At 42.7% G+C, this 26316-nt stretch overlaps 1 protein-coding gene across 8 annotated transcripts in view; it reads left to right on the forward strand.

Annotated features, from left to right (window-relative positions):
* The window catches only part of nfic (nuclear factor I/C), a 737693-nt gene that overhangs the window by 565346 nt on the left and 146031 nt on the right, over window positions 1–26316 (forward strand). For all 8 annotated transcript variants that reach the window (XM_078555863.1, XM_078555858.1, XM_078555862.1 and 5 more), the window contains exons 7-8: window positions 16381–16509; window positions 24769–24956. In XM_078555863.1, coding sequence (XP_078411989.1) covers window positions 16381–16509; window positions 24769–24956 — 317 coding nt within the window. The remainder of the gene's footprint in view (window positions 1–16380; window positions 16510–24768; window positions 24957–26316) is intronic.

Consider the following 26316-nt stretch of genomic DNA (forward strand, 5'->3'; position numbering starts at 1 on the left):
TGCAGAGTCTGGGCCACCGTAGATGTAGATATGAGTAAAAAGGAATACGATACCAAGAGAAAGCTGCCTCTAGAAGAGGTTCCAGGGGTGAATCTCGTCATCCAGTGAGTCAGGCCATGGCTCCTCCCACTGCAATCTCTCCCCACACACACACAAATGACAGGCCACAAACTCTGATTCCAAGCCTGGGAAGTTTTAGAAAAGCTGGATTCTGAATTGAAGGCATTTTGCAACCACTGGTCTGGGAGATGTGATTGTCACATAGGTTCCCATCGCTATTGTTCCACCGATTGGATTTATAGTGGTATCAGCTTTGTCCCAGTTTATTTAAAAGCTACTTAAACTTACTCCTTAAGTCATGCCTTTTTTCATCTCCCCAACTCTTCTCTCAACACTATTTTGGTGTTAGTGGCCCATGTGAAGCAACTTGAGACGTTTCCACAAGTTAAAGACATTGTATTAATGCAAGTTTTCGCTGCTGGTAGTAGAACTTGTCCTTTTATCATTCCAGTTTGAAGCTGGTAAAACATGGAATTGCAGTGTGCAATACACTGAAATATCCTGCAACTGCCAAGTTCTATAGTCCATACACTAATACATAGATGACCACTGATTTTTTTTTTAACCTTTTTGTTTTTCGTTTGTATTTGATTGTGCAGCCTTATGTTAGAACTTTCTGCGCTAGTTTTTAAGATGTATAAAATTGGACTTCAGAAATCACCCAATTAAGCCAGCTACGATTCAGAGTCAGAGGTTTTTGGCTTGAGTCTCACACAAGAGACTTGAGCACATAAGCTAGGTTGACACTCCCAGTGCAGCACTGAGCATATGCCATCTTTTAGAGATGTAAAACCAAGGACCTATCTGCCCATTCAGGTGAATGTAAAAGAGACCGTGGCATTATTTGAAGAGCAGGGGAGTTCTTCCCAGTGTATTGGCCAACATTTGCTACATCTGTCTTTCAGATAGGATGTTAAACTAAGGCTCCATCTGCCCCCTTGATGTAAAAGATACCATGGCACCATTTTGAAGAAGAGCAAGGGAATTCCCTTGCTCTCCTGGCCAACATTCATCCCTCAATCAGCATCACCAAAACAGGTGATCCAGTCATTTATTTCAATACTGTTTGTTGGAACTTGCTGTGTGCAAATTAGCAGCCACAACTCTTACACAATTCTTCTTAAAGAAAAGTTTGTATTTGTTTTGAAGAGATTTGGGATATCCTGAAGTTCAAAGGCACTACATAAATGCAAGTCTTCCTTTCGTTATAATGGGTGCTTTCATTTTCATGCATACACTCTGAATAGTTTTGGGAGAGTGATGTTGGTGAAGGGCTGTCCTGATTTATAGTGATCTCATCAGATGTACTGGACTCCACTTTTATACGGAACCACATAAACATCAAACCTGCAGAAACAAGCCTCTTGTGCTGATAGCAGAGCCATTGATCTATATCTTCTGCGATTTTTGATGCAGTTGGGATAAGGGAGGTTGGCTTGTTTGGATAGGGAGTGCAGTTGATGGAGGGAGATCAGACCTACACTCGAATCGCAAAGTTGCCTATGGAGCACCTTAACTTCTAATATTTCAACTTATTTTCTATGGTTGAAGTAGGGTGCTAACATTCAGTTGCTCTTAACTATTAATTTTATCAAAATTCATGCCTGGGAGAGTCAGTTTCCAATAAAATTGTTCTAACTAAAAAGATTTATCAGCGAAGCATGGGATCAAGTATTAGGAAAGTAGCATTGGTGTGAAATGATACATGCGTTGTTTAGCTTGTGATTTACAGTTGCCTTCCTCTGACAGCTAGCAGGTTGTAAATTAGCCATCTTTATATTAAATGGAGTTTCAGAGGTAGTGAATAAAACCATTTTGAAACAACCTTTCTTTAATATTAATTCACTAAAGGGCAGGAGCCAGTGTGGAAATGTAACAAGTGCTGAGATTTTATATACTGTAGTAAATCCCTTTGACCTCAAGGCCGGGAGTAGGTTGTAACTTTAGCCCTGAAGTGATTGGCCCAGCAGGTGGTTGGGATTATTGTGGGGTTTTGTTTTCCTGTCTAGACGGACCCAATTAGCCTTTCATTAACAAGTGGTTAGCTGGTTACGTTCAAAGGCGTTTCACTGGAATCAGAAAGAGAAAGTGACAGCAAGGGAGGGAGCTACAAGCTGCTAGTCCAAATGGCTGTTTTATATGGTAGAATTCCGTTACCTGCAAACTAGTAACGAGATGATGGTGTTACTAGCTTCTTTAGCGAGCCCCCCTCCCCCTCCCCACCCTTTATATAATAGTGCATGTGCCTTCAGTACCACAGAACAGCTCGAGAAACTGGGATTGTTCTCCTTAGAACATAGGATGTTAAGGGGATATTATTGGGAGGGTTCAGATGTGGTTTTGATAAATGTTTCCATTGGCAACAGCGTCAATAACCAGAGGTTACAGGATTAAGGCAATTGGCAAAAAAAGAGGGGAGATGAGTTTTTTTTTAACATAGCAAGTTATGATCTAGAATGCACTGTCTAAAAGGGTGATTGAAGCAATTCAATATTAAATTTCAAAAGGGAATTGGATGCACTCTTGAAAGGAAAAATTGCAGGAAAGAGCAATTTTGAAAGAACAGGAAAATGGTGCTAATTGGATAACTCTTTCAAGCAGCTGATATGGTTCTGATGGGCTGAACGGCCTCCTACTGTGCTGCATGATTCGAATTCAGTTCCTCAAAGTGACATCCGATATGAGACATGTTAGGTGCTTTAAGACCCTCAGACAATGTAATTCAATCCACTGTGTAAGCAAGATATATTTATTGTCTCTTTGTGCTGAAATGCTGTTTATTGTGGCTATAGCACTGGACTGAACATCAAATACTCAGACGTCCGTTTTGCTATTTTTGGCTTTTCTGAAAAAGAAATATAAGGAATGATCCATTCCCCACTTGTAAAAATGCAAAACATAAACAAAAAGTGATCAAACTCATTTACAGGCACGCTACCCACTGTTTCACCAGGTGCTAGGTCATGTATCTTATGTAGCGGGACTATAGCCAGACTCACGTACTTGCTCCAAACTGGTTTATTCACACTATGGACAATAAATACAAGATGGGTTACTGAGTAGGCACATCTCCCCGAGTGTCTCTGGCACATGACTGCTGATGTCACAAATGCATCATAGCCTACATCACTCGTTAGCATATTTATTAACCCGTTGCACTACACCCTGTTGGCTGGAAGCCAAACCTGTTAATCAGGCTGACTCCTGGTTGAGGAACCTGTCAAGGCAAAACTCCACAGGATGTGGGGAAACTTGAATTTCCGGGTTTTCCCACAGAAACTCATCCAGTTCCCCACCCTTGGTCCAACCAGCGCAGCTCACCTCTGTCAAGATTCAGCCCCTTACTTTTACATTGACAAACGTTTTATGTGATGCTCCAGTTGTGACCTAGCTAGACTACTTCAGCACTACTTGGGTTGGGTAAAGTAAGACAACGTTAATTTCTTAAAATTATTTTCAATTAACTTGTATTGGACCTGTAATCAAATCTGTAAATGATTCATGCTTTGCTAGCTCCCATGTCTTCGATTAAGTTCACTTATGATGCTTAGAACATTATGACATGATGGGGATATGAGAAAGAAAATGCTCTGCATGTTTGATAGCTATTATCCAGACCATCAAAAAATGTATGTCAATAAATCTTTAATAAAGTAGATTTGTTCATAACTTGCTTTCTAGCTGAATCGGTAGCAAACAGTGGAAGAGACATGTCTTCATTATTGTACTTGGCATTGTGATCTATAACAGTAACTCCTATTCTTTCCCGTTTCCATGGAATCCTTACTCTTTCAAGTTTTGCAACATGCAACTGGCCATTCACAGTTTTGATTTAATTTGGATATTTTACAAGGCCTGGGGAACCCGGCAGGCCATGATAAAGCAGGTTAAATCAGAGGCTGCCAGACTCATTAAAATATTTCATTGGCCATTCTGCCCCCTAGCAGTGGGTTGGCTGCCTACCCCTTGTGCCATCTCTGTTAAACCCAGAAGTGGGCTGGTTGATGTCAGGTTTGAGATTTATGAAGTTTTGACATCACACCTGACCCCAACCCATCCGTTTTTGGGAGTTAAGATTCAGCCCAAGAATTCCTCCAGCCCAACAGGAAATGCATCAAGAATTGATGCCCAGTGTTTAAAGGGAAATTGTGAGGAATGGACGCAATATCAGAGCTCTTCAGCCTTAAGAAAAGGCATGTCAGTGATAACTTTGAGGAGACACTATAGAATCCAGATGGTTACTATATTCGATCAGTTATGCTCACAGTTGTTTGATTTATTATCTGATCAGGTTCAGAAAAGTGTTTTTAGTGAACTACACATTTCTTTTCACTTCTCAGGATTTGATTTTGATTTATTTGCATCATATCAATTCAGTCTTTAAATGATGATTTTGCAGTTGGTGGTCATTTGGAGTTTAGAGTGAGTCACCTTAGTAATCTGTCATTAAAACATCACCTAACGGATAACTGAATGTTTAAAATACTCAGAGAGGCCACTAGACAGAAAGCTGAATGTGAAAGAGTATCTATGTTTGGACAAGAAAAACTGACAACCTGTCACCTCCTCAAATTGGAGTTGTATGAGGCACAGTGTTAGACATGGGATGTAGTAGTTGCTTGGAGACCAAATTAAGTAAAATCTTTCATTTAATTTGAAAGAAATGTTCCAGATGATTTTCTCCCCTTCTAATTGCGCTGACTCACAGCTGGATGACAATATATGATGATAAGCAGACTTCAAGGACAGCGCATAAACATACTCTAACTAATTAAGTTAATGTCAAGGAATTGCTTCTCTGATTTCAGAAAGTTCTAAGGCCTGAATTCTAAAGTATAAGGCAGAGCACAAAAGTGTGATGCTACAGTTTGTAGTGTTTAATGATTCTGAATGCCCTAATTTATATGTGCTTTTGAACTGTGCTGATTTTGTAGTGGACTCCATAGCTACAGCAAATGATCAGATAATCCACTGCTGGTAGGTAACTCCTGTTGATGAAGTATGTTTTAAAAAAGAAAGCTTAACACCACATTTTTCACCATAATACATTAGAGTCAGTGGTGCATATAGTTTATTTAACCAGCTAAATGGAAGTTGCTACATAACATTTATCACCAGTGGTCTTATCAATGCTGCTACAATCATTGAAGAGTAGAATGGCATTGGTGACAATGGAGGTAATGCATGCCTGCACTTCACTCTGGCCCTATAGCCTTGCCAGCACTAATACCGGCTTTTGCAAAAATGTTCTGGAAAGAGATGCAGTGATTTTTGTTGAGGTTCACCCCGAGTAGCTCCATGGCGCAGGATCCTGTGCTTTTCAGGCTGTTCCCAAGGATGCACTTGGAGACAAACATCAGCTGCTGCTGGAGGACTAGCAACTCAGTGAAAGATGCTCAGTGGTCTGCCCAAAACATGTTGGTCTCCCAGTGCAAAGAGTTGTCCACGACCAAGTGTTACAAACTGGAGTGCTACCAACAAGTCCAGGACTATGCACTGAGCAACGCACTAAAGCTTGGGGCAGCTGGCGCAAAGGGTCTATGGGAAAGGACAAAGGGTCAATGGGAAAGGACACTGTCTGGATTTCACCTGCCGTTGTATACTGAGGGGCTGGAAACTGTGCAAACCCTTAGGACGGTCCCTTCGTCATGGAATGTATATTGTAAATATCATGTAATTGAAATTGTATTGTGGCTCTATTCAATGTAAACATACCAATCATACAGAAAAGGTTGGTGAAACAATAATGTGGATTCTTTATTTGAAGATGAGACTATTACATATAATGCACATCTGACCTTGACTGCAGTTGCTGTATACTGAGTATGGAGTCATAGGACTACTGCATCACATTCTGCCTCGGTAGTGGTGGTTGACAGCAGTTTAAGATACACTCCCTTAAAGGTACATGTGCATCATATCACAATGCCCCAAAGTGCCACAACCTGGCCAGAATTTAATGCCCACCCCGTTTGGGAACAGGGGCATTTAATCGGGCGAGATGGTGGCGAGTGGTGACTCCAACGCCTTCCCGCTTCTTCCCTGATTAAGTCCATGGTGACATGGCTCATGGATGGCCTTCCTGTCCCACTGCCAATTGAGGCCCTTAAATGGGCAGTTAACACCCGCTTAATGGTGGGCAGGAGGCTCGCCATGTGGGAAGCCTCATTGTTCAAAGGCACTCAGTACCTGATCGAGGGACCTGGTGTCAGGAAGAGGTGGGCCCACTAATAGCCACCCGCCTATGTTTGCTGCCTGCACCCCTGTCTTGCCTCTCCCCCAAAAATCCCACCTCATTATTCCCCTCCCACCATCACTTATCTGTGGCCTCGGTCTCTTGGTGATCCTGGGCCTCAGGTGGTTGCAACAGCCAACCCCTCCTGGTGATGACACCGAACAGCGCAGAGGTGGGCAGGACTTCCACCCCCAGGGTCTTTGATCTTGGGGAAGGCCCTGCCGCTGTCCAGTTAAGTGCTGATTGGCACTTAATGGGTGAGCTTTCCCCAAAGAAAGGTGATACAGGGCTCTTTCTGGCTCTCCAGCCAGTGGGCAAGATCCCCATTGCCCCCATTGATTTTCAGCCATTGTGTGGAAAGGATTTGAACTGTATTGCACTTTGGATAATGTCCAATTTGAACTGTTGCGAAATGTAATTTTACAAACTTTTATGAATAAAGTATATTTTTGGGGAAAACAACCTGCATGGTCAATGAGAAGAATTCAATTCATGCTCTCATCTTTGTGCTGCTAATTTACAGATTCCTCTCCCATTTGAATTTGGCAGTAGTTCAGCATGTACAATGTATATATGGGTGAAACAAGAAGATTGGCAAATAGGTGAAGCAATTCCAGTGTCAGAAACAAAGCAGCAGGAATTAGATGTTTGTTAACCTTTGCACCCTTAGTGGGAAAAGGATTGGACTCTAGGAAAGGATGCAATTCAAGGTCGCACAGCACAAGTAAAGACGACAGGGTAGAGTTTGCACGAGGTTGCACTGGCATTTGCGCAAACTTGGTGAAAACAGCACAAAAGATCGCAGAATCTCAAGCACAAGTTCCATACATTCAGTGCAAAGATCACCATTCCAAGTTAGTTGTGGCCATTTATGGGCCTTCAAGGGAAAATAGATCTTTGCTTTGGTTGAAGGGTGCTAATAGATAGCTTTAAAGATTTTAAATATTGGAAAATAATTACTTTACTACAAAATTGACAATTGTACACCAATGAAACAAGTAAATGGTTCTTTGTAGTTTTTAAAGTCATTTGCAGTTATTCAAAATTGTGTTACCCATGCTCTGTCAACCCTTCAAAGTCCTCCTTACTAACATCTGGGGCCCTGTGTCAAAATTGGGAGAGCTGTCTCTCAGACTAGTCAAGCAACAGCCTGCTGATTACACATACCACCTCCCGCACCACCCTTCAGCTGATGAATCAGTACTCGTCCATGTTGAACACCACTTGGAGGAAGCACTGAGGGTGGCAAAGGCGCAGAATGTCCATCATCAAGACTGGCACGGTAGCACCTGGCCAAGTTCTAAAGGACATAGCTGCCCTGGTCAACCCTAGTTCAATGAAGAGTGCAAGGAGGGCATGTCAGGAGCAGCACCAGGCATATCTAAAAATGAGGTTGAACCTGGTGAAGCTACAACACAGGACGGCTTCCGTGCCAAACAGCATAAACAGCAAGTGATAGACAGGGCTAAGCGATCCCACAACCAATAGATCAGATCTAAGCTCTGCAGTCCTGCCACACACCCAGTCATGAAAGGTGGTGGACAATTAAACAACTCATTGGATGAGGAGGCTCCACAAGTATCCCCACCCTCAATGATGGAGCAGCCCAGCACATCAGTGCAAAGATAAGAAGCATTTACAACAACCTTCAGCCAAAAGTGCAAAGTGGATGATCCATCTCGGCCTCCTCCAGAGGTCCCCAGCATCACCGATGCCAGTCTTCAGCCAATTCGATTCACTCCACGTGATATCAAGAAATGGCTGAAGGCACTGGACACTGCAACGGGTATGGGCCATGACAATATTCCAGCAATAATACTGAAGTCTTGTGCTCCAGAACTTGGAACGCCCTAGCCAAGCTGTTCCAGTACAGCTACAGCACTGGCATCTACCTGGCAATATGAAAAATTGCCCAGGTATGTCCTGTACACAAAAAGCAGGACAAATTGAACCTGGCCAATTACTATCCCATCAGTCTACTCGATCATTAGTAAAGTGATGGAAGGGGTCATCAACAATGCCCCAGCAGCATTTGCTTAGCAATAACCTGCTCACCGATGCTCAGTTTGTGTCTCGCCAGTGTCAGTCAGCTTCTGACCTCATTGTAGCCTTGGTTCAAACATGGACAAAAGAGCTGAACTCCTGAGCTGAGGTGAGAGTGACTGCCCTTGACATCAAGGCAGCATTTGACAGAGTGTGGCATCAAGGAGCCCTAACAAAGCTAGAGTCAATGGGAATCATGGGGAAAACACTCCCCTGGTTGGAGTCATATCCTGCACAAAGGAAGATATTTGTGGTTGTTGGAGGTCAATCACCTCAGTTCCAGGATATCACTGCAGGAGTTCCTTAGGGTAGTGTCCTAGGTCCAACCACCTTCAGCTGCTTCATCAATGACCTTCCTTCCATCATTAGGTCAGAAATGGGGGTGTTCGCTGATGATTGCACAATGTTCAGCACCACTTGTGACTCCTCAGATACTGAAGCAGTCCATGTCCATGTCCAAATGCAGCAAGACCTGGACAATATCCAGCTTGACAAATGGCAAGTAACATTTGCGCCACATAAGTGCCAAGCAATGACCATCTCCAACAAGAGAGAATGTAACCATCGCCCCTTGACATTCAATGGCACTGCCATCACTGAATCCCCCCTATTAAAATCCTGTGGGTTACCATTGACCAAAAACCAAACTGGACTAATATAAATGCTGTGGCTACGAGAGCAGGTTGGTGGCTTGGAATCCTGTGGCGAGTAACTTACCTCCTGACTCCCCAAAGCCTGTTCACCATCTAAAGGGCACAAGTCAGGAATGTGATGGAATATGCTCCACTTGCCTGGATGAATGCAGCTCCAACAACACTCAAGATGCTTGACACCATCCAGGGTAAAGCAGCCCGCTTGATTGGCACCCCTTCCACAAACATTCACTCCCTCCAACACCGATGAACAGTGGTAGCAGTGTGTATCATCTACAAGATGCAGGAACTCACCAAGGCTTCTTAGGCAGCATCTTACAAATCCACGACTGCTACCATCTAGAAGGGACAAGGGCAGCAGATACATAGGAACACCACTATCTGGAAGTTCCCCTCCAAGCCACTCACCATCTTGACTTGGAAATATATCATGGTCCCTTAACTGTCATTTAGGGGAGGCAGTGGTGTAGTGGTATTGTCGCTGGACTGGTAATCCAGAGACCCAGGGTAATATTCTGGGGACCGGGTTCAAATCCCTCCATGGAATTTGAATTCAATAAATATCTGGAATTAAAAGTCTAATGATGACCATGAAACAATTGTCATAAAAACTCATCTGGTTCACTAATGTCCTTTAGGGAAGGAAATCTGCTGTCCTCACCTGCTTTGGCCAACATGTGACTCCAGACCCTGTTTGACTCTTAAAAAAAAATCTCCCTGAACAAGAGCAATTTGGGATGGGCAATAAATGCTGGCCTAGCCAGTGACACTCATATCTCATGAATGAATTTTTAAAAAGTCCTTGAACTCGCTTCCTTTCAGCACAGTGGTTGTACCCACACCACATGGACAGCAGTGGTTCAAGAAGGCAGCTCAGCACCACCGTCTCGAGGGCAATTTGGAATGGGCAATAAATGTTGGCCTAGCCAGTGATGCCCATATCTCTTAATAAAAATGCTTTGTTTTTATGATTAAACTCATTTTCTGCTATAGTAATAAAACTGCACCAGTTCACCACTCCTACACCGAGGAATATTTTTTAATGCAAGAGAAAAATAAACAATTAATTCTAAAATGCTGCCTAATTTTGCTGGTTCTTAAGCAATTTTAAGTTTGTGTTTTTTCAAATGAGTTTGAGCTTGAGCCATAACTTCAGAAACATGATGGATTTTGCTCCTGGATTGCCAATTGCACCCTATGTGGAAACTCTACTTCAATAATTTCAACATGAAGATTTGAAAAATTGCCTCACTATTTCATTAGAATTCCTTGAGGATGTAGTAGACTCAGTGATTTGGTAATATCATTGTTATATACATATCGATCTTGACATTTAAAAATCATTTGATAAGGTATCTTGATTTGACAAAGGAAAGCTCACAGGTTCAAAGGGGATGTTGTTAATTAACTGGCTAGATAATAAGAGATGGAGAGTAGTTACCAATGATTATAGTTCTAGCTGAATGGTGGGGACAAGCCGAAGTTACCAATTAGAGAGCACCTGCTGCTCTTAGTGATCATTAATGACATTCCTGAGAATTTTGTACGTGTAAAGTTATTATTTCTGACCAGTGACATACTTGTGGGACTTGGACAAAAAATACTGAGAAATTGGGCACCGATCATTTCCACCACTGGTCAGCACTGGAAACTCCTCCATCAGTATTTTCTGGTTTGGCTATATGCCTGTATTATTTGTTCCTATTAGTTGTGAACATAAATCTTGTTTCGTAAGTATGTTCTATCACTCTTTCTCCCACCCTAACAGGCATTAACAGCAACAGCAACTTGCATTTATTTAGTACCTTTAATATCGTCAAATGCCCCAAAGCGCTTCACAGATGCATTACGAAATAAAATTTGGCAATAAACAACTTAAGAAGATGCTAGGACAGATGAACAAAATGGGTTAGAGGTATAAATTGCTCCTGCATAGTGTAGCTTGCTGTACAATGTGTATGCATGATAAGCATTCAAAAAACTGTAAAGTTGTCTCAATGGGAGGAATTTGTTTGTGTTACATGTACACTTTACTTCTCAGAACCCCCACTCACAAGAGTAAACCCATTTTATTTGCTGCATAATGGAAATTAATATTACCAATGCATTACTGGTTTGTAGAAAATTTGACAGAGCAACAAGGAATGGCTTTACGTGGCATATGACCTTGAAGGGTTATATTAGCACTATCCCCTCCATCCAATTGATGGTCAAAAAATACAGTTTCATGGCCTGACAAGGGAAAAGTCTGTAGTTGCCACTTGTTGTTAAATTTATGTAATTAGTGGCATTGTGGCAACGAGATGATGCCCATGGGTTTGCACAAAATTCTGCTGGCATCAGATTAAGTTTTTGTCCCTGACCTTCCACAGCATGGTACAAAAATCATGCCACCAATATTCCGGTGGAATTCCAATTTACTATAGTTTTAACATGCAACTGAAGAGCATTAGTATGGTAATTCTTTCTGGCAGTACAGTATTGGGAGTATTCAAGTATCTGATGTTTTGTTTGCACTCAAGGAGATCCAGATGGGTGTGTTGCGTGCACACAAGATGCTGATATTTCAACTTTGTGGCCTTTTTGTTGCAGATTTAAAATTAAACAAATCAAACAAGACTCTCTGAATAGCAATTTACAATTAAGTATCTTACTAAGTGGCATCAGGCTTGATAGCTCATAACCTCTGCAGTCAGTTAGACCTGGCATTACATGATGGATATCTCTTGTAAGCCACCATAAACTGCAGTCATTATTAATATCTCCTGAGCAGCTGTTCTGCTTTAAAACTCTTTTTATTTGTCTGTGCTCTTCTCTCAGTACATGTGCATTTCACTCATAACCTTTTATTAAGGATAACATAACTCAACTCATTTTTGTTTGGCTTTGTTATGACGTTATCATCAAAATCATTTGTTTGCAAAATTTTGTCTCTCCTCACCAAGAGGAGCTGCTGATGAAACCATATGTGATACAAAAAAAAACATTGATTTAGTTAGGAAAGCTGTGTCTTTTGTTGCCTGAGGCTTACATTCATATTCCCAGAACGTGACTGCTGTAAAAAGGGGTAGAATCTTCCTGGCCCGTTAAGGTGGATTAGGAGGCCGGATTGGAAAGAAACTTGGGAATTAGTCCATCTGGCCAAATGTGTTCCCGCCTCTTGCCAGAGGTGAAGTTAACACAGCGGCAGCTAACCACCTGACAGCTATGGGTAGTCAACTAAGCCCGTTAAGGGACAATGGTCATGATGCCACCAGCATTGTTCCAGTGGCAGAATTGCACCCCCCTCGCCCCCCGCCGATGAGAGTGGAGCCCAGCAGGTAAATGCAGGAGGTCTCCGGGCAACAGGTCAGGATGTCATCAGCACCTTCTCTGAATCACCCCAGCAAGGAGCTGCTGGGATGATAGTGCCAAAGCCACGGCCACAAGCCATTTTTTAAAGGGATTCTCTCCATTTTGAGGTGCCTTCATGATCTCTTTTATGTGTTAGTAGCGCCTACCTTTCCCGGTGGGGCTACCATCTATCCAGCGCTTCGGGCCCACTGATTGGATCACCTTCCTCGGGAACCTACCCACCATTGAACGGCGAATGCGATGTGGCCTCTAAATGAGCCGCCTCCCATTAGTTTGTGGAGCTGTGTGGCCAACCGGCACCATTGGGGTTGGGAACCATGTTGATTGCCAATTGTATAAAATTTTCAAAAACTGTTAAAATCCACCCTCTATGTCAGCACTGTACAGCTTACAATTCCACCCCTCTCCCTACCCCCAATGTTCCTGTGACTTTCATAGAAGAGAGCTCTTATTGTAAATGCTATTGATCGCATCAACAATTTTTACTTCTATCTGTTTCACTTGCTACTCCTCACCCTGAGTTTCTTTGGAAGGAGTTCCCACTTCCACTGACTATGTTACAGGTCATTTGATGAGATTCATTCCAAGATATCTCTTCATAACAGATCCTCCTATATTTGTTGTTTAAATGCTACACCCACGAAAGAAGGCACACAATGTAATAAATTGTTTGGAGATTTTTTTTTCTCGTACTTGGGATGTGGATGTCGCTGGCAAGGTCAGCATTTGTTGCCCATTCCTACTCACCTTTGAACTGAGTGGCTAGCTTGGCCATTTCAGAGGGCAGTTAAGAGTCAACCACATGGCTGTGGAAGTGGAGTCACACATAGGCCAGACCGGGTAAGGATGACAGATTTCCTTCCCTGAAGGACATTAGTGAACTAGATGGGTTTTTATGGCAAAAGATGATAATTTCATGGTCACCATCATTGATGCTAGCTTTCAATTCCAGATTTATTAACTTAATTTAAAATACACCAGGGCCAGGATTTTTACCTTGTCGGGCGGGCATGGTAGGTGGGCCCAAGAGCAGCCGGGAAGCCGATCACTGCCCGCGATTGGGCCCTGACATCGATTTCATGCTGGCCGGCCAATTAACGGCCATCCAGCGTGAAACGCGCACTGCAGCGCTCAGTGGGGTGGGGGTGGGGGAGCTGAAGATTTATAATATTAAAAATGAAAAAGTTAGCAATGTTAAAAACATGTCCCCTCATGTGATTCTGTCACATGAGCAAGGACATGTTATGAATGAATTTTTACAATTTTTATTTAATTGTTAACTGCTGTTGGAAACCTCTTCCCCCTTGTGGATGGGGTTTCCTAAAAAATCCAAAGGCCACCTGCCTGCCAACTATAAGGTTGGACGGGCAGCAAAAACTTTCCTTCAGTTAGAACTCTAATGTCCTTAACTGGCCTGTTAATTGTCGGCGCGTGGGCTGCCAACTCCCACGCGCGCCTGCTGACTGAAATATTGTGCGAGTGCGTGATGACGATGGAACGCTTGCCCGACTTCATCGTGCGTCATCTTACGCTCGAGCGGGTCAGGTGTACGCCCACCTGCTCAGACCAAATTCCTGCCCCAGCTCTCATGGTGGGATTTGAACCCTCTATTCCCTGGACATTAACTTGGGCCTCTGGATTACTAGTGCATTGACGTTTCCACTATGTCACCATCTCCCCCACATGCGGGATAGTTTGGAAGGTTTTTATTCCATTTAACTGATAATTAATTCTGTGGGCAGTTGGTTAAAATCAGGAATGATGAGAAGCGTAGTCAGCAGGGTTCAAACCTTCACACTGAAACCCCAGTGAATTTCAAATCCATCACCTTAACCAATCGGCGTCAACTCCACTGAGACATAGCACGTCCACTAGATTGAAAATTTTAATATATAGCTGGGAGATATTTAAATATCTTAATGTACATGGTTAAAAATACAAGATTGTGGGTTAAGTACTGTTTATGATCTCCTGCCTCTAAAGCTGCTTAATTGCCTACAAACCATTAAACTTGCTTTGTAGCTGCAGTTGTTGGTCTAGTAAGATTTGTGTAGTCCATTGCTGTGTGTGGAATGGGGCCATATCAATACTACTGTACACAAAGAAACTTCTTTGTGTCACCGTGTTGTGTAGATCTGGTGCTGACAGGGCCGACATAAGTAGTCTTTATATTAATACAGGTGGTAAAAATGAGCTTCAGGCATGTAGCCTTGGGAGGGCTGAGATATTTGTATTTGAGTTCAGTGATTCATATACCATCTGACTGCCGAGAGAAAGTTGCAGGCTTTTAGATCCAGATTGTAACATGTTGTCCTTCCCCTGGAGAGTATTCTGCAGAATTATTTGTTACTTATTTATGCTTTTCAAATAAATAATTGCATAAGTGCACTTTAACCCAGCCAGACTGCTGTCTGAAATTTATATCTGTCTCTAGAGTAAGGTGGTAGAAATGATAGTGAGCCATAACTTTTGTCACTGTAACATTCGTTGCTTGGCAAGGAAGATCGATTGTAAAGTTGGGTGCTGCATTCACAACGACAGTTCTAGCCAGGTACCAGGAATTGTTTGCTTGTGATCAATTTTAAACAGACGTGTTTTTAAACATACCATCACTATACATTGAGCAAATTGCTCAGCCATTGTAAAGACTGCCTGATTTTCAAATCTATGACTATCAATGTGATGAAAATTGTGCAGGTCCTACAATGGGTGGACAATCTTCTCTGCTAAATTACTGCTCAGATGGTGAAGATGAATAGTACCCCTCCCTCCCTACCAATGAGGAGAACCCCCAAAAGGAAATTTCCAGTGCTTCTTTGTAATGCAATAGTCAGATTTAGCTGTGAAACTAGCTGTAGGGAGAAAATTTAGCTGTGATTGGAGGACAGTAGACAATATCAGTCATCTGTTAATGATTCACTGTGTAGAAAGTGAATCATGTTTATTGTAAGTCGCTGATGGCCTTCAATAAACTTGCTGACATCTTGACCTACTTTGCCGCTCCATGGATGCAGCACACATGAGAAAGTGAATGTGGATAAGCCATTTGCCAATGTGGGCAGCAGCAATTTATATTGTTCATTTGTCTACTGGAGAAACTACTCGTGCCTATTTAGGCCTGGGCTTTCCTAAATCTGAAATGCATGCAAATTATGCGTAGGGAGTAGCCATATTTTTAATTTGGCATGCCACAGCCCTATCAACATCCCTCAAGGGATTTTGAAGGATTTGGGGGTGGTTCTGGGGTGGGAAGGAAAATTGAATGAAACATTTGGGTTCTGAAATGTATGTGCACAGGGTGGGTTGTGACTTCCCTGTGAGCAGTTGAAAACTTAGCATAATTTATTTAAAACAACAATCCCAGCCTTTATTTTCAAGGAGCATCTTTTGATTGGTGATTGAACAAAAGTAAAAATTGCACTCCTTAGCCTCTTTTTGTGTAAAAAAAAATCCTTGACTACCTTCAGGACAAGGACAGGAGTGGCATCCTGACATTATTAAATTACTTTGGCACGAGGGAAGCAATTATAATAATCATTGGAATTGAAGACTGCGAATGATTTTTCAGGGCAAACTGTAATAGATAACAAGTCTACAACTAACGAGTAGCCCAAATGAAGCACTTCAGGTAATTCCTTAATTGTACTTCAGCATATTCAACATTGCAAATGAATCAGCTTTTATCTGGTGAACAAAACCCTCTTCACATTTTGCAAACTGAAGGGAAATTCATTATTGACTTTCTAATTGCTTCTTTCCAGTTTCTTGATGTCGATAGACTTTTCCGAAGTAGGGCACCACCCCCACCCCACCCCCCCACCCCCAGCCCCCGCCCAACACCCCGCTCCTATTCATGAACAGGATTAATCCGTTGTAATTATTCATTTTGTAAACCTCCATTCTGCAGCTGTTTCTGTAGATAATCCTGCAGCATTGTGAGTTTATTCTGCTTTACCAGCAGAGGGGAACACTAGTGAAGAAAGGATTGAGTGAATGTAAGGCATTGACACCTGTGCTGCTTGTATCTCCTGTTAGGTATCTCCCCTACAGTGAAGAAGACTGAGATGGACAAATCTCCATTTAACAGCCCATCTCCACAGGATTCCTCTTCACGATTGAGTAGCTTCACACAGCACCACCGTCCTGTGATCGCTGTGCACAGCGGTAAGAAAAGAGCTCTGCTAAAGTTACTGTCAGAAATACAACTCTTGAAACCAAAGAGCCCTGTCATATGCTCCATTTTGTGTAACTGTAAACATTTTTAATTGTCCCAAAGCCTCCTAGCCCACTTTTACAAAATGTCTGTAGAGGGAATAAACGTATGAAATTATAAAGCTGGCCCAATAACGTGAAAGTGTTCACCACTGAGCCCAAAGAAAGCTGCTCACAAAAATCTGGCAAGCTCTGACCATTGCACTCTTACACCAGCTATAGGGGCTTCCTGGCGTCCAACAACAGTGATGTCATCAGGTTGGCTAAGCAGCCAATCATATTGATGAATTCTCACACACAGCAAACCAGCAGATAACAAGGAGTTTTATCATTCACTTTTTATAATTTTACAGAAAGGAAAATAAAGATTGGGATTAAGGTGGAAGCTGAAATATGATAAACTTCATTTATTAAAATTATTTTAAAAACCTATGGAACTTTTATCATGGAATAGAAATAATTGACATTCCACAACATAAAATTAGTTTTTCAAGGCCAAAGAGTTTGTTCAGTAGCATTTGTGACTTAGTATATCATTAAAAACTTAGTTACACCTCATTCAACAAAATTATATTTTTATCAGGGGGTTTTACCATGAGAATTATAGCATAAAAGGTGAAACTTCACATCAATCAGTGATTTCTAATTGATATCCATCTGCAAGGAATTCAACAGTGCACACTGTGCAGGAATGTGGAATCGCTAACAGCAACTTCCGGATTTTGATGTTTAACTAAGCATGTGCGGATGCCAGAAGTTGCTGGCTGTTTTGCAAGATTAATGGTGGCGAACACTGATAGTTTCACTGTCATTGAAACTGAAAAATCCAAGCAATTGTTCTACTGACAAATATTTGCGGTGGACCATTTGACCAGCTTTTGTGCATCATGGTTATGATTTCCTCCATAATATCCACTCATTGGTTTACTGGGAATAAATCTAAAACCATTCCATTCTTTATTTTTCCTCTGCTGTAATAAAGTTGCAGTATTCTAATGTAGCAGCCACTTTCTTTGGTTGTCATCAGGAAGCAGTGATGACAATGCCACCAATGTAGTTAGTGTTCTGGCCCCCCAACCCCCACCACCCCCACCCTGCTATTTTTCCTCTCCCTTTGCACAGAAGCAAACTGTAACACAACTCAGCCTTGGAGTACCCCAGTCTGTATCAGTCAGTATCCAGTGGCACCTTTACCCATGGAGCCATCAAGTGGGCCTTGAGATGTAGCATTGATCATAGACTTTAGCATTCGCAGGATAACTAGGACACTCATACTTTGAAATAAATAACCAGTCCATTATGTCACGCAAACCTCACTGCTGAATGAAAAATGAATGTTTGGTGCTAGTGTATTCAATATTCCAAAATAAGTTTATAAATCACGCTAAAAAGAAGGGATTTAATGAAAATAACTGTTGCTGCTCTGCTTACTGCAAGTCAAAAGCTATCACATACTAAACTAACAACTATTTCATATTTGAGCTCAGTACAGAAAATTCTAATTCTGAAGACAATTTTGGATTACTTTCTTGTGAGTCCTGATGGTCTCCTCGAATATCACTTTTATCCCCATCACCATTTTAATTTGGATATCATGACTTATCAGCCCAAAGTCACTCCACACCAGTAGGGTGTTGAAATTTCCTTTAGCAATGAAGCCCGAAGCCAGAAAATTTGAATAGTAATGCTCTTTTATGGGTTTATTTATGGGCCTGTTAGAAATAATGGGCTTATTTTCCTGAACAGTATTGTTTCCTAGTCCAAAAACAAATAAATATCTAAACACCAGATTCTAAAGCTGTACTTGTGCAGCCACAACTTTTGTTTGCATTCTGGTCCTTGTGTCACCTCCTTGTGCTTAAATCCTGTTTACTTGTTCTGGGGGTAGAGATTTCCACAAATTTATCACCCTGGTGCCAGGAAGAAAGAGTCAGGTTGATCAATGGAAGTGCAACAAACTGACTCCTGGATGCTGGCTTGCCAGAGTCAAGTTCAAACCTAGCAATATTATAAAACTGACGATGCCTTGTGAAACAAAAACAGAATTACCTGGAAAAACTCAGCAGGTCTGGCAGCATCGGTGGAGAAGAAATCAATTAACGTTTCGAGCCTTCACGACCCTTCGGCAGAACTGAAGCATAGTTAGGAGAAAGGAGAAATATAAGCTGGTTTAAGGTCGGGGGGCGGGGGGAGAGAGAAGTTGAGGGTGTGGTGATTGTGGAGATAAGCAAGCAGTAATAGGAGCAGATAATCAAAAGATGTCACAGACAAAAGGATCAAAGAGGTGTTGAAGGTGATGATATTTGTCTAAGGAAAGTGCTATTTAAGAATGGAAGACAGGACACTCAAAGTACAGCTCTAGTGGGGATGGGGTGGAAAGACTAACAAGGTTTTAGTTTTAGATTTAAAAATAATGGAAATAGGTGGGGAAAGAAGAATCTATATAAATTATTGAAAAAAAAGGGGAGGGGGGAGAAACGGGGTGGGGATGGGGGGAGGGGGAGTTTAAGATCTAAAGTTGTTGAATTCAATATTCGGCCCGGAAGGCTGTAAAGTGCCTAGTCGGAAGAAGAGGTGCTGTTCCTCCAGTTTGCGTTGGGCTTCACTGGAACAATGCAGCAAGCCAAGGACAGACATGTGGGCAAGAGAACAGGGTGGAGTGTTAAAATGGCAAGCGACAGGGAGGTTTGGGTCTTTCTTGCGGACAGACCGCAGGTGTTCTGCAAAACGGTCGCCCAGTTTGCGTTTGGTCTCTCCAATGTAGAGGAGACCGCATTGGGAGCAACGAATGCAGTAGACTAAGTTAGGGGAAATGCAAGTGAAATGCTGCTTCACTTGAAAGGAGTGTTTGGGCCCTTGGACGGTGAGGAGAGAGGAAGTGAAGGGGCAGGTGTTGCATCTTCTGCGTGGGCATGGGGAGGTGCCATAGGTGGGGGTTGAGGAGTAGGGGGTGATGGAGGAGTGGACCAGGGTGTCCCGGAGGGAACGATCCCTACGGAATGCCGTCAGGGGGCTGAAGGGAAGGTGTGTTTGGTGGTGGCATCATGCTGGAGTTGGCAGAAATGGCGGAGGATGATCCTTTGAATGCGGAGGCTGGTGGGGTGATAAGTGAGGACAAGGGGGACCCTATCATGTTTCTGGGAAGGAGGAGAAGGCGTGAGGGAGGATGCGCGGGATATGGACCGGACACGGTTGAGGGCCCTGTCAACGACCGTGGATGGAAAACCTCAGTTAAGGAAGAAGGAGGACATGTCAGAGGAACTGTTTTTGAAGGTAGCGTCATCAGAACAGATGCGACGGAGGCGAAGGAACTGAGAGAATGGGATGGAGTCTTTACAGGAAGCGGGGTGTGAGGAGCTGTAGTCGAGGTAGCTGTGGGAGTCGGTAGGCTTGTAATGGATATTGGTGGACAGTCTATCATCAGAAATTGAGACAGAGAGGTCAAGGAAGGGAAGAGAAGTGTCAGAGATGGACCATGTGAAAATGATGGAGGGGTGGAGATTGGAAGCAAAATTAATAAATTTTTCCAGGTCCCGACGAGAGCATGAAGCAGCACCGAAGTAATCATCGATGTACCAGAGAAAGAGTTGTGGGAGGGGGCCGGAGTAGGACTGGAACAAGGAATGTTCCACGTACCCCATAAAGAGACAGGCATAGCTGGGGCCCATGCGGGTACCCATAGCCACACCTTTTATTTGGAGGAAGTGAGAGGAGTTAAAGGAGAAATTGTTCAGTGTGAGAACAAGTTCAGCCAGACGGAGGAGAGTAGTGGTGGATGGGGATTGTTGGGGCCTCTGTTCAAGGAAGAAGCTAAGGGCCCTCAGACCATCCTGGTGGGGGATGGAGGTGTAGAGGGATTGGACATCCATGGTGAAGAGGAAGCGGTTGGGGCCAGGGAACTGGAAATTGTTGATGTGACGTAAGGTGTCAGAGGAATCACGGATGTAGGTGGGAAGGGACTGGACAAGGGGAGAGAGAAGGGAGTCAAGATAACGAGAAATGAGTTCTGTGGGGCAGGAACAGGCTGACATGATCGGTCTGCCAGGACAGTTCTGTTTGTGGATTTTGGGTAGGAGGTAGAAGCGGGCCGTCCGAGGTTGGGCGACTATCAAGTTGGAAGCTGTGGGAGGAAGATCTCCAGAGGAGATGAGGTCAGTGACAGTCCTGGAAACAATGGCTTGATGTTCTGTGGTGGGGTGATGGTCCAGGGAGAGGTAGGAGGAAATGTCTGCGAGTTGACGCTCAGCCTCCGCGAGGTAGAGGTCAATGCGCCAGACAACAACAGTACCACCCTTGTCAGCGGGTTTGATGACAATGTTGGGGTTGGACCTGAGAGAACGGAGTGCAGTGAGTTCAGAGAGAGACAGATTAGAATGGGTGAGAGGAGCAGAGAAATTGAGACGGCTAATGTCACGCCGACAGTTCTCAATGAAAAGATCAAGAGAAGGTAAGAATCCAGAGGGAGGGGTCCAAGTGGAGGGAGAATATTGGAGGTGGGTAAAAGGATCCGTTGAACGTGGAGAGGACTCCTGCCCAAAGAAGTGAGCACGGAGACGAAGACAGCGGAAGAAGAGTTCAGCATCATGCCGAGCCCGAAATTCATTGAGATGAGGGCGTAAGGGTATGAAACTAAGTCCTTTGCTGAGCACTGAACGTTCAGCATCGGAGAGGGGAAGGTCAGGGGGTATAGTGAATACGCGGCTGGGGCTGGGATTGGAAGATGGGGTGGGGACGGAGGGACAAGCAGGGGTGGAGGGTCCCAGATGGGTGTTGGTGTCGATGAGTTGTTGGAGCTTGCGTTCCTTAGCACTTGAGAGAAAGAGAAAAAGTTTCTTGTTGAGGCGACGGATGAGGCGAAGAATAAAATGAAACTGGGGGCATGCGCAGCTTTGAAAAAGGGTGCAGCGGTGCTGCTGGAGGGAGAGGTCGAGTGTGTTCATATGGCGGCGCATGGCACTGAGTGTGGATCTCAGAATGCCTTATGAATACTGATTCATTGTTCATACAGATGGGTTTGTTTAACACGTTTGGAATTGACAAACAGTTGGATTTCAGGCAGTTTGAGGTGTCTTAATCATCCTGTTTTTGTCAATGTAAAAGATCGTTCCTCAAGCTGAATTAGTCTTTGTAACTGTGGCATGCTTTCAGTTCTTTATTTTAGCGTATATGTAAAAACTTGCGAAAGATGAATCATACGCTTAAGGGAATTATTAAGAAATGAACCAGAAACACAGTAACATTCTGGTGTAATTTCCAATGTCATTACTCCAGACACTTTGTAAAACATCAAATAAGCATTACTTCCAGCATATTTGAACAGTGATGCAGTACTCAGGGTAAAATCCAACTTGGGCAGTAGGACACACTGGGCGATAGTTCATCAATAGCCCGATTTATACCCCAGCTAACGTTCCTTTCCATTGACTGAACTTTGGTTATCGTATTGGCCATATAAATCTGAATGTTAACGAAAGAGAATGTTTACGTTTTGAGGAAAAATACAATAAATGTAGAAATATTTAAAAAGACCGCACTCTTTTAAGCATCTTTCTGGTTGTAATTATATAACAAAGGGCAGAATCCTTGCTTTCTAATCAGGAGTGCAGAGTCAGGAAAATTCCCAACTCCAAAACTTGACTTGGGGGAAAGTGTCCCGGACATTCTAGTTTTCGTTCCGGGGGTCAGGTGTTGACGGGAGTCGGGCCCAGTTTCCCAGAAACAGTGCAGAGGCAGCCAAGGGCTGCTGTGTATGGAAATGGACTATGTGAAAGGCCAGCCTCAGTGGCCCGGGACGTGTAAGAAAAAGGATAAAACATAAAATAGCCCTCTAGGCCTCACTCCTCACACACCCCATGCCTCATTAATGCTAAGTCATGCCACCTCATGCCTTCACCCACTCCTACGGCCGCTTATACCCCCATGCTAACCTATGTCCCTTTACCTACCCCATCACCCTTTATAGCCCCTATGCTGACTCATGCCAATCCATGACCCCACCAACCACCCTTTGCTTTTACATCCTCCATCCCAACTCACTTAGTGTCCACCATAGGCAGACCACAGGAGCCATGCTGAAATGAAATAAAATAAAGTTCTAAATGTCTATTGATGACTTCACCATTTATAAAATGACATTCTCATTGATAAAAGCTCATTCATTACATTTAAATCCCTTCAACTACTTTTAATTTATAGCCCCAAATCAAATACTTTATAACCACTTAGTGCTGTCACTCAAACTTGTGAACTGACAGGCATTCCACTGTGATAGTCCTTCCGAGGACTCCGGGAAGTTTAGACCTGTTCCTGAAAAGTGTAAAGTCCGCGATTCTTTTTTCAGAAATCCAGGTGATGAAATTCCCACCTGACTGAAGAGCAACTTCACTTTTACATTTCTGCATCTGCAGCTGCCTCCATGAGTTACTGAGATGCAAAATACAACCTGCCCCTGTTACCACCCCCCACCTCCAGCAAAGATGGGGGGGCACGGTGGGCAGTTTTGGTGGCAGGACCTCCAGAATTGGGGCTCCAGTGCCATTTTGGCTAAGCTGGAGACCACCTCCGTCCTCGTGAAAGTTCAGACCATGAAGTGTATTTCCATGTAGAAAACAGCCCATTGAGCGATGTAAAAGAATTCAAAGAAAATTTTATTTCTTAAACGTTATGCTTCATGTATTTTATTACTTACGGGATCTTGCATTCTACTGACCTTTTTACTATTCATATCTGACTGATAGCTCCAGGCCATCCTACTGCTTCATACTCCTATTGTCTTCCTACTATTAATTCAGGAATACTTATCACTAAGACCACCTATTTTATCTCTGTAATGTCGCCCGACTCTGCCCTTGCCTCAACTCATCTGCTGCTGAAACCCTCATCCATCCCCTTGTTACCTCTACACTTGACTATTCCAATGCACTGTTGGCCAGTGTTCCTCCTTCTACCCTCTGTAAACTTCTAGTCATCCAAAACTCTGCTGCCAGTGCCATAACTCACACCAAGTCCTGTTCACCCATCACCCTTGTGCTCACTACATTGGCTCCAGGTCAAGCAATGCCTCAAGTTTTAAAATTCTCATCCTTGCTTTCAAATCTCTATCTCTCTCACCACTTACTCATTTTAGTCTCACCCAGCCCTAATGCCTACCAAAATATTTGCACTCATCGAATTCTGGATCTTTTTAAGCATCCCCAGTTTTAATCACTCCTCCATTGGTGGCCTTGCCTTTGTCTGCCAAGGCCCTAGGCTCAGGAATTCCCTCCATAAACCTCTTCACCTCTCTTCCACTCTTTCCTCCTTTAAGATGTTCCTTAGACCCCTCTTTGACCACGCTTTCAGTCATCTTCCCTAATATCATTTTATGTGACTTGGTGTCAGATTTTGTTCAATATCTCTCCTGTGAAGCACCTTGGGACATTTTACTATGTTAATGCTACTATATAAGTACAAGTTGATGTTGTAGTACTGAATTATGTGCATATAATTTGGACTAATCTTGTTTTGAATAGAAATTAATGTTCATTTTGATCCATTGATGCTCAACTGCCTGTGCCAACACAAATATATTTCTCCCCCATTGATGGGGAAATGTACTGCCAACATCCGGACTGATGCATTGGACATTATATTTATCAGAATGAGGATGCACTTTATCTTGTAATAACACTCACTTTTCCATGAAAGAAAAACGGAAAATACTGGAAATACTCAGGAGGTCTGATGGCATTTCAGTACTGTGACTTTCATTAGAACTGCTGCCATAGTGAGCTCCCAAGTTTGATATGGGACTGGTCTGTGTGGAAAGCTAGATTGTAAAAACATTAATTTAAACAAAACCTACCAGTCTTGTTGTAAAATGCTCCCATTTTCTGTTAGACAGGAGTTCAGATGCAGTTAGTATATATGATTCACAAAAATAGAGCATAGTACAAGTACCGTGTGAAAAACTACTCCATCTAGCCCATGCAGTCAGCAAATTTTTAAAAATGGAAGATTTTTTAAGATTTGATTAAAATCTCATTAAAAATGATTTGTGCCAATGGTAGGCAGGAAAAAATTGTCATAGCAAAAACGTTTTCTGTGGCATGCTTGTGCCAAGAGCAATATAAGTGTGAGCAAAAAATATCTTCAATACACAAAAATATAAATAAATGTAAGATCTGATTCTGTATAACATAGAGTGGTCTTTGTTCTTTTATGCATTTGCAGGTCTTACATCACGAAGTCCCCATGCCTCTTCATCTTTGCATTTTCCAACAACCTCCATCCTTCCCCAGAGTGCTTCAGGTTACTTCCCTCACACAACGATCCGGTTCCCACCACACCTCAATCCACCGGACCCTCTCAAGGATCTGGTCTCACTTGCCTGTGACTCATCTAATCAGCAACCAGGCCCGGTAAGAGGAAACTTTCTTACAGAAGTCCCTAATTCACAGTTGTGAAAGGGGAAATGAAGCCTAATTCTGTGTCATAAAAGGATATGAGGGATGAATAAAAAATTTATGGTATAAGAGAAAACATTAGCCTTTTACTGAAAAATCCTTCCATGCTGATTGTTAGGATTTCCCATTTTCTCCCTGGTGTCAGAGAATTTGTCTGAATATATCCCAAAAATATCCCACATTCTCAGATATAAAGAGATTATATAAAGGTTACCAAAAGTCAATGTTTCAAACATTCTGCTATTCATGCAGTCTGACAAAGTTTTCTGATCAATTTAGCTCTGTATGGGAGCTCAGTGTTTTAGCAGTTTATCTTCATGAATCTTGGCAATGTCCTGTCAGCATCTACATTCCTGTCCTACTTTTTGTCAAATTATTAATGCAAAATTTCACAGTAGGGTTGAATGACCCAGCTCCTTGACCAAGACCTTAAATAGTGAGATTTAGTGACGTTATGTAAATAGACTGAACAATTGTAATGTTTATATCACTAGTGGTGAGACTTGTGAGTTTAAAGAGACATGCATTCTGTGGGCTTGTGGAGTCATCTTTGGAGCCAGCTGAGTGCTGGTAAGGTAGGTACTGAAAAATCCTGTTTGGGATAATTTGCTGCATCAATGTAATTTTGCTTCAGATGTTCCCTCTCAAAGGAAAATGCAATGCAGTATCAACTCCTCCTCTTGGTCCATGAAGTATCATCATCCCTTCTTGGTCCATTAAGTGTCATCACCAATGTTCCCTCTAAGCTGCGCAGCAACCTGTGAGTGGCTGTACACAAGTCAGCCTCTTTAAGCTACTGCGTACGCAGCTGTGCAAAAGTATTTAAAGGGGCTGCGCAATCCAAAACAAATTAGCAGGTGCATTAGTCACCACCCCTTCATGGTCCACAAAGTGTCAATGCATCTTGCTCTGTGTAGTATCATTTCCTTGCTGTAGCTCTTCCCAATGATCTGCAAAGTTTCTAGAACTGAGATGGCATTTGAAACTGGGATGGCACAGATCTTCACCAGTATCAATGGAGATAGTCCCATCACCTTCAAAAAACAAAGAGATAGTGGGATATGATTTTTCTATTCCTCCTTCATAACTCAACATGGTTGAATCAAGTGTAAAAGATATACTGCAGTTTCTTGCTTTATATCTCTGTACATTGACCTGATTCAGTATTTTATTTTTACTTGTCAGTACAATTTGTGTGTGGCTAAGTACATTGATGGATACAGCTATGGGTGAGGAAGAAAGAACTTGCATTTATATAGCGTCTTACCAGGTTCCAAAGCATTTCACATCTAATGAATTACTTTCTAAAGTGTCA

Source organism: Cetorhinus maximus, chromosome 13 (genome assembly GCF_964194155.1).
Source record: "Cetorhinus maximus chromosome 13, sCetMax3.hap1.1, whole genome shotgun sequence".
Lineage (NCBI taxonomy): Eukaryota > Metazoa > Chordata > Chondrichthyes > Lamniformes > Cetorhinidae > Cetorhinus > Cetorhinus maximus.